Source organism: Lactuca saligna, chromosome 1 (genome assembly GCF_052625555.1).
Source record: "Lactuca saligna cultivar CGN05327 chromosome 1, ASM5262555v1, whole genome shotgun sequence".
NCBI classification, from domain to species: Eukaryota; Viridiplantae; Streptophyta; class Magnoliopsida; order Asterales; family Asteraceae; genus Lactuca; species Lactuca saligna.
This window is the reverse complement of record NC_136417.1, coordinates 81,670,885-81,684,761: the sequence shown is the minus strand read 5'-3', so window position 1 is coordinate 81,684,761 and position 13,877 is coordinate 81,670,885. Positions and strand designations below refer to the sequence as shown.

The 13,877-nt window shown below is 35.9% G+C and overlaps 1 protein-coding gene across 1 annotated transcript; it reads right to left on the bottom strand.

The window, feature by feature from the left end:
- Positions 1 to 575: 575 nt before the first annotated feature.
- On the bottom strand, positions 576 to 9,090 carry LOC145040504 (protein DETOXIFICATION 24-like). Its single transcript, XM_078988422.1, has 9 exons — positions 8,956 to 9,090; positions 4,080 to 4,339; positions 3,436 to 3,977; positions 2,599 to 2,685; positions 2,471 to 2,527; positions 2,116 to 2,354; positions 1,166 to 1,284; positions 966 to 1,052; positions 576 to 854 (listed from the first exon to the last, which is right to left on the bottom strand). The coding sequence occupies exons 2-9, from the start codon at positions 4,326 to 4,328 to the stop codon at positions 780 to 782; spliced, it is 1,455 nt and encodes a 484-aa protein (XP_078844548.1). The 5' UTR covers positions 4,329 to 4,339; positions 8,956 to 9,090; the 3' UTR covers positions 576 to 779.
- Between the last annotated feature and the right edge of the window lie 4,787 nt (positions 9,091 to 13,877).

Below are 13,877 nucleotides of genomic sequence, written 5' to 3'. Positions count from 1 at the left end.
ACGTTGAACGAGGATCGAGGCCCCTATTTGAGCTCTTGGAAGAAAACCTACACTTGTCCGTGTTTTCGATTGATTCACATTTACCAAGATATTCTCCGTTTAGGTCCACCGGATATGAAGACTTCTCATAGGGTCACCCAAAGTGAAACTAATTTTTCCATGATGATTAGGTGTGTTTCTTCTGGAGAAGAACGATTGGGTGGATAAAGGTAAAATAGATTATTTAAAGGGCATTAGGAACGTTTGAGTTAAACAATTTTGGGACTAATTGTGCAAGCTACCCTAAATCACATGGATTATTCATATAATTTACTTTGAAATAAAGAAATAATTGATATAACAGGTTTAGGTGTGGAGAAATAGAAAAAGGTAGTAGCTTTTTTTATTTTATTTTGATAATTGATAATAAAAGTATAGAATGACTAAAAAGAAAAAAGAAATAAAGAAGTTCAGTGACCAATTGTAGCTTAAATAATATATAATGACTAAAATAAAACACCAAGAAAAGTTCAAGGACTAATTGTAACTCTGACAACGTCGTTGGATATTAGACACACTGATTAGAGTGGCAAAAATGAACAAAAATAAAAAGTTAAATCGCCAATGATAGCTTAAACAAAGTATAATGATCAAATTAAAACACCCATAAGAGTTTGAGTAACTAAAAATGGCCTAAGCCCTTTTCTAAGCAATCATAAGAATTCTAACAACTTAAACTACCATACATATAATATAGACCTAGAAAATACTACTTACGAAAATCTTTTGATCTATCCTAATCAGTTAGATACCTCCTCCGTGTTTTCTGAAGATCTCACATAGAACCTGTTGAGCCGTTCCCCAGCTTTTTTAACCTGCAAAACAAGTAGTACGAGTTTCTAAAATTTGAAAGGTTACAAATAACAATGTCAAAGGCCAAAAATTATATTAATGTTAAAAATTCCTTTTATTTTCCTCAAGTTTACCTGGTCATCCCAGTCTATTCTCCATGCCAAATACAGAAGCACAAGTGTTTGAGTTAAAATGCCACCAATCATTCCAATCCATATACCCTATCGAGATAGGAGCGATAAAACAATTCTGAATATTTTTTTTTAAAAAGAGAAAAGAAAAGGCTAATGTAGTGTTGGTTTGTATTGTGATGATCAGATGAATCATAATATACCTTTACTTGGAGATTTGTCAAATATCCGAGCAAAGCTCCCATTGGTATGCCAATCGCATAAAAGCAAATAAGGTTGATAATTGCTACAATACCCTGCATTCCAGCTCCAATTGCCATACCTAATGACAACAGGATTTTACAGGCTCAAATCAATATACAAACTCTAATGATGAACATTAACATCATATACTTCCCTTAAAAGAAAGGTCCTAATTGGGAAATAAATTAAAAATACTAGTAAGATTTTATGGCTTTGAATCTTGATAAATTGTCTAACATACTATATTGTTTAGCATAATTAAAATTCAAATTTTAATTTAGTTTCACTACACCCTACATGGGAACATGGTTACACATGCATGTTGAAATCTATCTATAGGATTACAACGAAGGAGATATATAGGAAGTGAACGTGAAGAAGAGAGCCACTTTTCCATTCTTTTTGTTAACTTTTTAAATAATAAAAAACAATAGATTGACTAAAAATATACATGCATAAGGGTAAAATAGTCAATTTAGGTTTGGTAGGGACTAAATTCGTAACAAAACCAAATCATAAAGACGGTCGGATTGAAAAAAAAAAGTAGCTACGGACCAAAAATGCAGGTTACCCCAAACCGGAGGGATCATTCATGTAATGAACCCAAGAAGAAAAGAAAACATATTGGGGTTTTAATTTCACACGTTTAAATCTTTGAAGATCTTAAAGTTAAAGAAAGGTCCACCATTATATATATTTCCAAAAATATATAAACTTCCCAACTTTGAAATATAAATTGAAAAGTAGATTAATTAGAATGGAAGTTGATTCGTACACAACAAATTTTTTCTATACACAACAATTTGTTCTTTAAATTGATGTATTGTACAACTCTATTAAATATAAAATTTTGTGTACGGATAAAAAATGTTTTGTACAAATCACTTCCCAATTAGAATGGTAGAATTACCTGAAAGAACTGGATAAATACTGTTCACCAATACGGAAAGCGAAAGTAATAAAGAAAGATCCTCAACAGTATCTGCAACTCTTTCATCATCTGTAAAGAAGTAAGCGAGTTTTTTGCGAAACAACAAGAAAAGAACAAAAAAGAATGTTCCAATTGCAATGGAAGTTCCCAACAAGACTTTAATAGAGAACTTTGCAGCTTTAGCATTTCCTCTTCCGAGCTCATTTGCAATCCGCACACTAAAAAATACCGAATTCTATGAAGCTTGTCATCCGCACATATAAAACAAATATAAAAGTGAGCGTCTTAATAATGCTTCTAACAGAATAAGGAAATTAATTAATTGGTTGCATACCACGCAGCGCCTAAGAATCCCATGCTTATCATAAACTCCCATGCATTAATGTTCAAGCTGCAAAGTTTAATAAACTAAATTCAATCTGTTGTCTGTTAAAGATAATTTATAAAGTATAAGTTACATACCATATCGAGAAGGCAGAAATGGCAACTTCTGCATTTGGCATGTATCCTGCAAGTAAGACTAGCACAGCATTGTACCATAGCTCCAAGCTGTACAAGAAAGAACAAGAAAGGGAGCATTTAAGGTGGTGTTTCATTTTGACTTAATGGACTTAATGCATAAAAGATTTAAGTGGTTAAGTTATCTATGGTGGTTTCTTTTTTACTTGATGAACAAAATGTCCTAGTGGGTTAAGTTAGGATATTGATGTTCTAAACATTGAATCATGATTTTATATTTAGTTCTTCTGAATATATATAACCCTTATTTTCCCCAATAAAAAGTCACATTTATATTTAAAATTATGAATGATGGAGTATATTTGTATGCTTATATTTGAGTTATTCAGTATTATATATGTAATAGATATCTTTTTCAAAAATATCTTTAAGTGAACGCAATTAAACGTTCTGAAAATGGGAGGCTTTTAATACATACCAAATTAGTATACGGTTTTTTTGGTAATTTTTCTATAATAGGTCGTGTTTTTTCTAACATGAGCCCATTTTTTTTTGTCTAAACATATGTAATTTTGAGCCTATTGATTAACTATATTAAATGGGGTGTAATTTATTAAATATAATATGCAATTTTATTGATGTAGCTTTACTAAATAAAAAAGAACGAAGGGTTAATTAATGTATATATCTAATATAAAAGCAAAGGTTATAAATGAAAAACTAAATAATATTTATGAAAATGCCACCTAGGATCAAGCAGAGGGTCATGAATCCATGCATGCATGGTGCCAAGCAATTCAACCAATTCTATAAAAACAACTTATATACGGCGATACTTACCACACCATAACACCAGAAGATAACGAGAGCTTCACTACAGGATACAAGTCTTTAAACGCAGCAACTGTGAACCCTTTCCACGAATAAGGACACCAACCTCCAAAAATGTAGATAAATTCAGCAGTCACAAGAAACCATGACGATACTAACAATGCAACCATCGCGCCTGGAACTCCAAAGCTTAACTTAAACACCAGAAGCCACGACAAAGGGACGTGGATGGCGAGTCTGAAGATGGAAAGCCATGCGATTACTATATTCTTTAATTGTGCTTGTAGAAACATTTGTATTGTCAAGGTAAACACGAAGTTGTAGATAAACGGGATGAACCATAGAGATATGTACCCACCGCTCATGGCTATGGCTTCATCTTCACCGAGGAGTCTGTATAATTGTGTCCCGAAGATGAAAACTGGGAGCAAAATTGTCAAAGTAATTAAGTCGATGATCCATGATCGTTGCAAGTAAATTCCCATCATATGGTGTTGTCCTGCTCCGAATGCTTGGCCACAAAGCGTTTCAGTTGCACTTGACATTCCCAACTGTTAAGCGATATAAATAACAAATTAAGTGCAAGTTAATTTGCGTTCTTTTTTTTTTTTTGGCGCCATGAACAAAGATGAGCTAAAAGAATGCTGACTTACAAGTATTCCATTCATAAACCGGACACTTAGGGTTTGGACAAGTGCGTAGCCAGCAAGATCAACGTTGCTTATATGGCCGATGAAAGATTGAGTGATAACAAGAGTTCCAAACGCACAAACCCTTGATATCATGCTGGGCAATGCAACCCTCCATATCTTCTTGGATTCAATCCATACCCTTTTCTTTAAGTCACCTTCGGTTTCCTCGTCGCCATGTCTAAGTAGCTTCCTTTGAATTTCATTATCCATTGTTACTTAAACTAAAAGACAAAATTATTGTGGTGTTAATTATGTATTGAGGGTATAAATGTCATAACAAGTTCAATTTTGGGTTGTAAAGGGTGTAGGGTGGCGGTAAATTGGTAATGGTGGAAGTGTGAGGGTGGACGATGATGGTAAATTGGCCTAAATGAGACCATATTTATAGTCACAATAATGTATGTTTGAAAAAAAAAAATTAGTTGGTAGCTAGTAACCGGAAGCACGAAGCTATTGTTAGCTATAAGTTGTAAGTCATTGTAACTATAAGTTGTACCTTTTATTATTTTTGTGGACATGTTTTGCAAAAGTAGTGATGCAAACAAGTCATATAGGTTTGAGATAGGATGGATTGAGAGTTGGGGTCTTCTCGCTTGAGATTGATGCTCCAAGACTTGTCAATCACAAGAGAAACACTAAGCTACGTGTAATCCGGGGGTTGTCCCGGGATTACACTATGATGCTCAAGTTAGGCATGTACGAGGGAGGGAGGGAGGGAGGGAGGGAGGGAGAGAGAGAGAGAGAGAGAGAGAGAGAGAGAGAGAGAGAGAGAGAGAGAGTGTGTGTGTGTGCGTATGAAATCTTTATAAGAAAACGAGATAGTTAATTGTTACTTGATAATACCACCAATAGAGGAGGTATTTATAGAGTTGATGGAGGGGACAATATATGTCACCTTGTACGAGTTTTGTGTCTATCGTTCTTTTTTCTTTCCATATGAGCACAATCCATGCAGGAACAAGGTGGGATGCTACTGGTGCTCAGGCCTTGCCTTGGGCTCTCCATTATTAACGCCCGACTTGGACTCTTCGTTGTTCTTTTTTATTTTATCTTGGGCGCGCGCTTTTCACTCCTTGCTTTGCCAATGTCCAATTTATGAGGGATCACCTCTCTTCAGCTCTTCAGGTCATGATGGTATGACAATAACGTATGGGTGTGTTTCCTAAGATTTATAAAAAGGATGGTGATAACCTTTCTCATAACCATTATCAGTTTTCTTTTTCCTGCTACTTCCTCTTGTGTTTCTTATTTTCTTCCTGCTCTATTTAACAATGGCTGATGACGAGTTAATGATGTTATTCATAAACATAGGGGAGATTGAGGCAACAACACTTGATTTCAATTTGTGGGAGAATTATGGCATTAAGTTACATAATCTATCAGGCTTCCAGTTGGGAAGGTGGGTCTCTATTTGAAATACCAAGAATTTGGACTTTTCGTTCCTATAAGTTATTCATGATCGATTTTTTGATTTATTATAAGATACACATTGCACACCAAAAATCCAACTTGATATCCGACTTGAATGAGAAATTAGTGTCATTCAAAATATTGTATTGTACTGATATAGTGGTGTTTATTGTCCATTTGATTCGACAATTTTATTAGGTATAGGTGAACGGGGATCGGTATATATATTTTACAGGCCTAGTGGTGTTGAGATTGCTAAGCGTTTTCCTAATTCCATTAAGAAGTAAAAAATATCAATTCTTTTGGGTTTATTGTTGATGTTTATTATGGATAGTTGATTATTTCCATTAAGAAGTGAAAAATCCATACCTTGAGTGTTGAAATAGTAAACCGAAAGATTATTGTTGACGTGCTTCAAATATTAACCAAGACAGACGAAGATGTGTTGGAATATAAGCATTTAGCCAATAAGGGTTTGGTGAAAGATGGTGAAGAGGGGCATGATGATGATCTTGAAGTAGTAAAACTTGATACGACTATTCCAGATGATCTGGTTAATGTTCTCGATGGTGTAGTTAATCTACCTTTATCTTTTCTAATACTGATACTATCTAAATGGCTTTGTGAATGTCAAGTATGGTTTTGTCCGTAGTGGATCTATTGCTAGTATGGTTTATTGTTGATGTTTATTATGGATAGTTGATTATTTCCATTAAGAAGTGAAAAATCCATACCTTGAGTGTTGAAATAGTAAACCGAAAGATTATTGTTGACGTGCTTCAAATATTAACCAAGATAGACGAAGATGTGTTGGAATATAAGCATTTAGCCAATAAGGGTTTGGTGAAAGATGGTGAAGAGGGGCATGATGATGATCTTGAAGTAGTAAAACTTGATACGACTATTCCAGACGATCTGGTTAATGTTCTCGATGGTGTAGTTAATCTACCTTTATCTTTTCTAATACTGATACTATCTAAATGGCTTTGTGAATGTCAAGTATGGTTTTGTCCATAGTGGATCTATTGCTAGTATAACGCATGGTAGGGCTGTTGGTGAATTGTTTCACTAATTGTATTTAAGTATAATGGGTTGACTTGTTGACCAAAATCAATCTTGATGAATATTAAACAAGGAAGGTGTGAAGTGAACACTTGTTTAAGTTTATTCAAGATTCAAAGTAGACTCTCACTTTTAGAGGCGAAGCTTTTGAATGAACTGGAGTCCGAGGGAAGCACCCCTGGGAGCAGGTCCAAGGGGCAGAGCCTCTGGTTGGGGTCAAGCTTAGCCGGGTTCGAACTATTGGATCCGAAATGCATCGGAAATCCGGAGTTCATCTGCACTCTAATTAAAACCCAGTTTTTGTGACACTTTTGACTGTTGGAAAACTGTTTTATGACAGTTTAGGTAGTTTTATAACAAAGAAAATTGTCTGGGGATAATTTTCAGACAAGGAGGTTTATAATCCTTTTTTGGTTTTCATTTTCTGGTACTTACAAATTATATAACATCCAATTCTTTGTTCTTGTTCTCTTATTCCAAGTCTTATTTGTTTGAAAATTAGGAGCACCACCCAAATATTTCAAGTATGTTGCATGATTGCGCTCCCTCTACCACGTCTCCCCAGTCGCTTGTTATGGAGCCCTAATTTTCAGATACACCTTTTGATTTCGAGAATGAGGAAGAGATAGTTATAGATAAGCCGTCTGTCTACTAGTGACCATGTGAGGCATATCTATATGTACTTAATAGGGCTATATATAATGGATATAAAATTAGTGATTCGATCATGTTCATTCACTTTATGGAGAAGTTGCTCCTAAATTCTATTCATAATGATTTTGCTAAACAGACAGATTGCTAGATGATTTCGGTTTTCGGCAGTCATACTACACAACGCTTGCTTATTATGGGGAAAATTAATTACTGGTTTGAGCTTGATTGATGTGAACGTCTTTACGGAGTGAGCTTGTTGAGAGTCGTAAACAAATGATGTTTTGATGTAGGAGCATAACCTTGGTAGCAGTGTCACCATGTTGGCTCACTCCACGTAGACAACTAATGAGAAAATCATAAATGAAGTCAGACATGATCGGTAGGCATCGGAGCTCGTCCGAATAAGTTGACTGAGGGGCATAGTGATTGTATTTGGCAGAAAATGAAGGGTTAAAGGTTCGCCTTCCTACCTTGGAGGTGCAACCTAGCCTAGTGGCAAGCCTAAGAGCTTTTCCCCTTCAACAACAAGTTTGTGAGCTTCAAGGTTTGTTGGGGAGCCTTATTGAAGAGAGAATACTTTCCTAAGCATAGAGTAACCTTATATTAAGTGATAGCCACAGCCTTGAAACTCGGATTCGGTAATTTATGTACAAATAGTTTTAGGCAAATTATATATGTGTAAATCATAAGTTCAAATAACAAGTTGATTTAAATATATAAAAAACTTAGATACATGTGAATACACAATACTGAAAAACACACAGTCATCTCACTACGTAAATAATTACTGAAAATTTAAAATATATATGTAGTAATAATCAGATGTGTGTGTTAGATAATAAATCATTATGTATATTATATATATTAATCACCGAGTTGTCCAAGTTTTACAACACTCATCCCTTCAGTAACAAGTCGATCGGGGACTACTCGGATTCTGTAACTCGCATCGGTAAGGGGCGAGTAATGAGTACTCGTCTGAGAAACAGCCAACTCGGCGAGTTTTACAACGCTGGTAGAAAGCTGAGGAAGTGAAGCATAAAGACCAAACATAAAAAAAATAAAAAAAATAAAAAAAAATTAAATCACAGGGACCATCTGTGAGGGTTTTTTTTAATTTAGGGATTAAACTTCATATTTTAACATACCACACGGACCATTTATGAAGTTTTGTTAATAAAGAATAAATATATTAAATAAGAAATAAAGAAGTTTAATTTAGTCTTTTTAAGTATGGTAAGAATTAAACGTGTAACAAAAATACATTTTAGGGACCGTTCAAGTTAAAAAAAATTTTAGGGATCAAATACCCACATTATCCCAAACCACATGGACAGTTCACGAAATTTACTCTTATTTATTTAAACAAAAAGATAATCAATTATACTTCATAATTTATATATTAATCAACTATTCACTTAATTAATCGTTTAATTAAGATCACAAACAATATATTTCTTTCACCGGTCAACTTGTATAATATTTGCTATGGAAGTGACATTTCAGTAGGAAGGTAAACAACAGAATATAATTATGTATTTTCAGTCAATTTGTGTATTTATAATACGAGAAACATTTTATGCTTAAACGACGTTTTGGAGACACAGCCATATCGTCGACTTAACTATGGAATCATCATCAATACAAAAAAATAATATATATAAACCCAGATAAATATAACCAAAAGATCAATGAAATGAGAGAAAAGTACCCGGCGACGCCGCAATCGGCGTGAGAGCACCGCCTGCAACTACTTTCACTTCGTTAATGTTTGAACTGAGACGGTGGTGGGGGTAGCCAGAATTTGAGTGAAATGGGTTAGATGCTCAGAGGACAATGGGTGTTATATACTTTATTTATTGGGAAGAGTGTAGTTTGTGGACCAGAGTTTTTGTGGCTATTGCTATCCACACGTCACGTAGATTCAAAATTTTCATTTACTTTCTCCGATTTATATAACACATTTAGTTTATTTATTATTATTGATTTATCATATTTATATATATACTAATTCTAATCTACACCATGAACAGGAGTTGTTTCTGATTGGATTCTTTCTAAAACAAATAAAAGAAGTTGGAAGTTTTCATAAGTCGAATCTAAAATCCATATTATTTTTTCAAACCAATAAATATGGAAACTTTATTTTTTTCAATTTACTCAGTTCATTCAATTAAAAAAAAATACAAAGCAATCAATGTAAAATGTTAATTAGAAATAAAGTTACCGCTCGTACCTCCAAGATACCACTCCTTTTTAGCGGTTTGTTTAATTGGTTTTACTAACCCACTTTATCATTTCTCTCTCTTATTTTTTCTTGTACCATGTGTTTTAAGACTTGTATACTAGTTTTTTTGTATTTTTTTTTTTAATTGCATGGGTTGAGTGGGTTGAGAAAGATAGGATTTTCGTATGTTATGTGTTGGGAAAGATTAAAGAGAGAGAGAGAGAGAGAGAGAGAGAGAGAACTAATGTGACAATGAGTTCAGTGGGTTGGGAGGAAATAACTCCCTCCTCCCTAAATGGCAATGTTTTAAAAAACAGTTTTTCATTTGAACCATTATGGTGATCGGTTCAGTTTAACCTGTAAAACCCCAATTTGAGGTATAAATATTCCATCCTTATCTTTTCTTCCATTGGCAATTTTAGTCCCTTAAAAGGAAAAGATGACAGCCAGTACATAGGGCGTACTGATACACCATGCAAAACGCGGGATCCGCCTAGTACGATGGGCATACCAAGAGTTACGTTGGCTGTACTAGTCTCAGAATGCAAAACCCTAAACCTCTTGTGTCCCTATAAAAACAATAAGATAGTCTTATTTCTAGCCACCTTTAGCCACCTCCAACCCCCTCAAAACCCTAAATCCTGAGGTATGTGCTTGTAAGTGTGTTTTGCTAGATTAAGTGGTTCTTTGGCCTTGTAATAGAAGAATGAGGCTAGAAGAAGAAGAAGGAGGTGTTATCCAGCTTTGAGATCAAGAAAGCATTTATCTTTGTGCATCATTTCCAGGTATAAAGTTTACACCTGAGTTATTACTCTCTTAGATCCCTTTTGGTGCAAGATTCATGAGGTTTAGTCCCCAAGATTGGACCTTCTCAGGTTCATGGCCTTCCAGAGAGTTTGGGTTGTCCCTTCTTGCATATTAGGGTGTATAGATGAATAAAAATGGTCGCTTGATCATCATTTATGTCCCATGCATGAGTAATCAAGTTAAAAATGGGTGAAATGAACTTATAGTCCTCCTTAGCCATGCAGAGGCTCGAAGTGATCGACTTTATGGCATTATGGACCTTATTTTAGTCAGATCTGAAATTATGTGGAATGTCTTAACGGATTAAGACATTTAGAAAAGAAATTGGAAACGGAAGGAGTACGTCGTGTGTACTCCTGGCTACGCGCAGCGTAGCCTGGCTGAACCCCGTTGAATAGTGACCAGCTGTACGCCTCGCGTTGGAAGTTGTACACCCAGCGTACCTGTTGGGCGTTGATTTCTGTTGACCATGTTGACTTTGACCTTTGGTCAAAGTCTAGGGTTTCGAACCTAGGGAGGGGCAATATAGTCCTTTTTTATGGGGTTTGAGCATTCTAACACTCCTATGGTGTACATACAACCCTAGAAACCTTAGATCTACGTCTTCTATATTATACATGCAAATATGATTTTTCCAAGGTTCTCATCCTAACTAACATTCCATGGGGTACTTGTAATATAAAACTTAGTGGGATGACATACCTTTTCTTATGGTTGATTCCTTGGAGCTTCAAGAGCCTAGCACCAATAATTTGGATGCCTCAAGTGTAATCGCAAATTACCAAAACACCATGGAAAACGTGAGAGAATGGTAATCAGACTAGAAATTGGCCCACTCTTGTTTTATCACACACTAGTGCCATTTCATGTGCCAAATATCTCTTTATATAGTATGGAGGATTAGGGTTACATCCATGTAAACCCTAATACCTATAACCTTTCATTTCCATAGGATCCAAGGGTTAAAAACTCCATGGACTATCCATTCAAGCTTAGCATAACCTAAATGAACTTGGCCCATTATATATATATATATATATATATATATATATATATATATATATATATATATATATATAAGAGTCCATATGTAATTAGTTCCTTTTGATCACTAAATTAATTCTTAATAAATACTAATTAAATAATATGATTTCATATTAATATATTATAACTTATAATATATTAACAAACCATAGACATACTATTCTCAAAAGACTATCTATAGAAATTGTTATGGTGAAGTGCAACCCAAATGGACCATGCTACACTCGGGTCAAGTACATACCAATAATAATTATGGACTTATACATCTAATCTAACACTTTTACCCCAATGGGATTGATTGTGGACCATGGAACTCGTGAGAAGGTTTGGACCTTAAATATTGGCTAAGTAAATCTCTTTGATTATATAGGCGTAGTCTAGATCTGACAGTTCGGATGTTAAGTTTTCGAGTCATCAGTATCAGGTGAGTCTCCTCACTTACTCTTGCATGTGTGGTACGGTAGCTGTATTGTGATGACTACCTGGGTCTTGATGTTATGATATTTTGTGTTATGATATTTTGTGTTATGATATATTGTGTTATGATATACTGTGTTATGACTTATTGCATTACACTATGTGGAATTATGTATGTTGGGCTGCTATTAGCCAAGTGAGAACTGTGGATGTCCTTTCGAGCTTGCTGATAGATCCAGGGAAGCAGATGGTAGTCTCAGGGTTGATGATAACCCATAGATGTTTATATGTGTTGAGTTATGTGTGATATCTTGGGGAACTCAGTAAGATTTATGCTTAAAGTTGTTGATTATATGTGGTAGGTACTTCATAGGACTGCGGGACTACGAAGGTCTGATTGTATGCACACGCTGGGATTTTTATTATAGTGATACGATTTTATGTACTTTGGTAACATTGATACTTGTGTTTGAAATGATTTGTACTTAACTTTGGTTTATGGGACTATGTTTGAAAAAATGAAATTGGTCAAAAATTTGGGTTGTAACAATTTGGTATCAGAGCCCTAGTTTGAGGGATTTGGATTAACCCCACGGTGATTCCAAATTGAAACTGAGGGTTCAAACATTTTTAAAGAAAATTTTTGAGAGGACTTTAGCAGAAGAAAAACCCAGAGCAGCGTGTACAATCGAACAATGCTCGAGCGGTAGGTTCCCAAAATATCACATTGTTATGGAAATGTAGTGCATACTTGTTATGGTATAAGCAGTCATATTTGCATGATAAATTAGCTGTAGGCTAAGGAATATTGCATAATTATTATGAGGTGTTGTCCTTCTATAATACCTTAGCTTAGGAAGTTTCTTATGTTGAGATTGAACCTGGTCTTATTAATTTTTTGTCGTATGCCATATAGTTGTACCTAGGTAGGAACTGATGTCCTTACAATGCCTGGTTTAGTCCTTTCTCCTTTTCCTTGTCCGAATGTGGATTAAGGCGGGATCATTTATTCGAATGTCTATAGATTTTGGTGCTATGAACGACTGACATAGGCAAGGTAATTAGTGGGGTCAGCAGAGATCTCGTGAGGCAGAGCAGTGAGGGAAGTAGTCTTGAGTTAGTGTCTAGACAAAGGGTTGAGGTTCTTAGGAGCCAGTAGAGCAGGTCAAAAGAAGCTAAGTCAAGGGTTAGTTTTGGAACTTGTGGTATGATCCGAGACAAATACGCGCTGGTGTCGAAGGTAGTATTGGGCCCGTACAACTGGAAGCACTGGATTTGTACGCAGCTCAGGGAAATAACCACAAGAACTAAAAGAACCTAGGTGGGTGCGGGTGTTGTTATATGTGCTGATAATCTGTTGCTAAAAAAATTCTTATGTGTTTCAGAATGGTTCTTCGCTGAGGTTTAGGCTCCAGCGACCCTAGAAGACCGAGAGCTAGTGATGATGAGATTCGTAGTATGGTTGTCGCAGAGGTGGCCGCAGCAATCCGAGAGGCTATCCCAGAGATGTTTGGGTCTATCAAGACCACACTAATTGAGAATTTTGATGAACGATATGTTGTTGTTAGCGAGGTTATCGCTGCCGCAGCCACTATAGCTCTCGCTGCTACGAGACCACAGGGGGTGACTCATTATGGTACAAGGAGTTTAACAACACGAAGCCACCCGAGTTTGATGGGACTCAGGATACGATTGCTGCTATGATATGGATCTCTGATGTCGAGGAGTGTTTATATACCTGCTCCTGTCCGGAGAATTTGGGGGTCAAGTTCGCCTTGAACCTAGTTCCCTTGGGAGCGAAGGACTGGTGTAAGTTTGCGACTGGTGATTACATGCCTGCAGAGCATGCTGCGGTGACTTGGGAGAGGTTTACTGCAATGTTTAGAGATGATTTTATGCTCGTAATCGAGAGGGAGAGGTTAGCCCAGGAGTTCATATCCCTCAATTAAGGGATAAAGGCAGTGATCGAGATCACCAAGATGTTTCATAAGAGGGAGTTGTTTTGCCCCGAGAAGGTATCGATTGAGCAGGCCCGAGTTACCCAGTATTTGAATGTTCTCAAGAGGGACATCAGGGAGTTCGTGGCAAATACCATGTACAACACATTCGTTGAGCTTCAGACCTATGTCAGGAGGAGG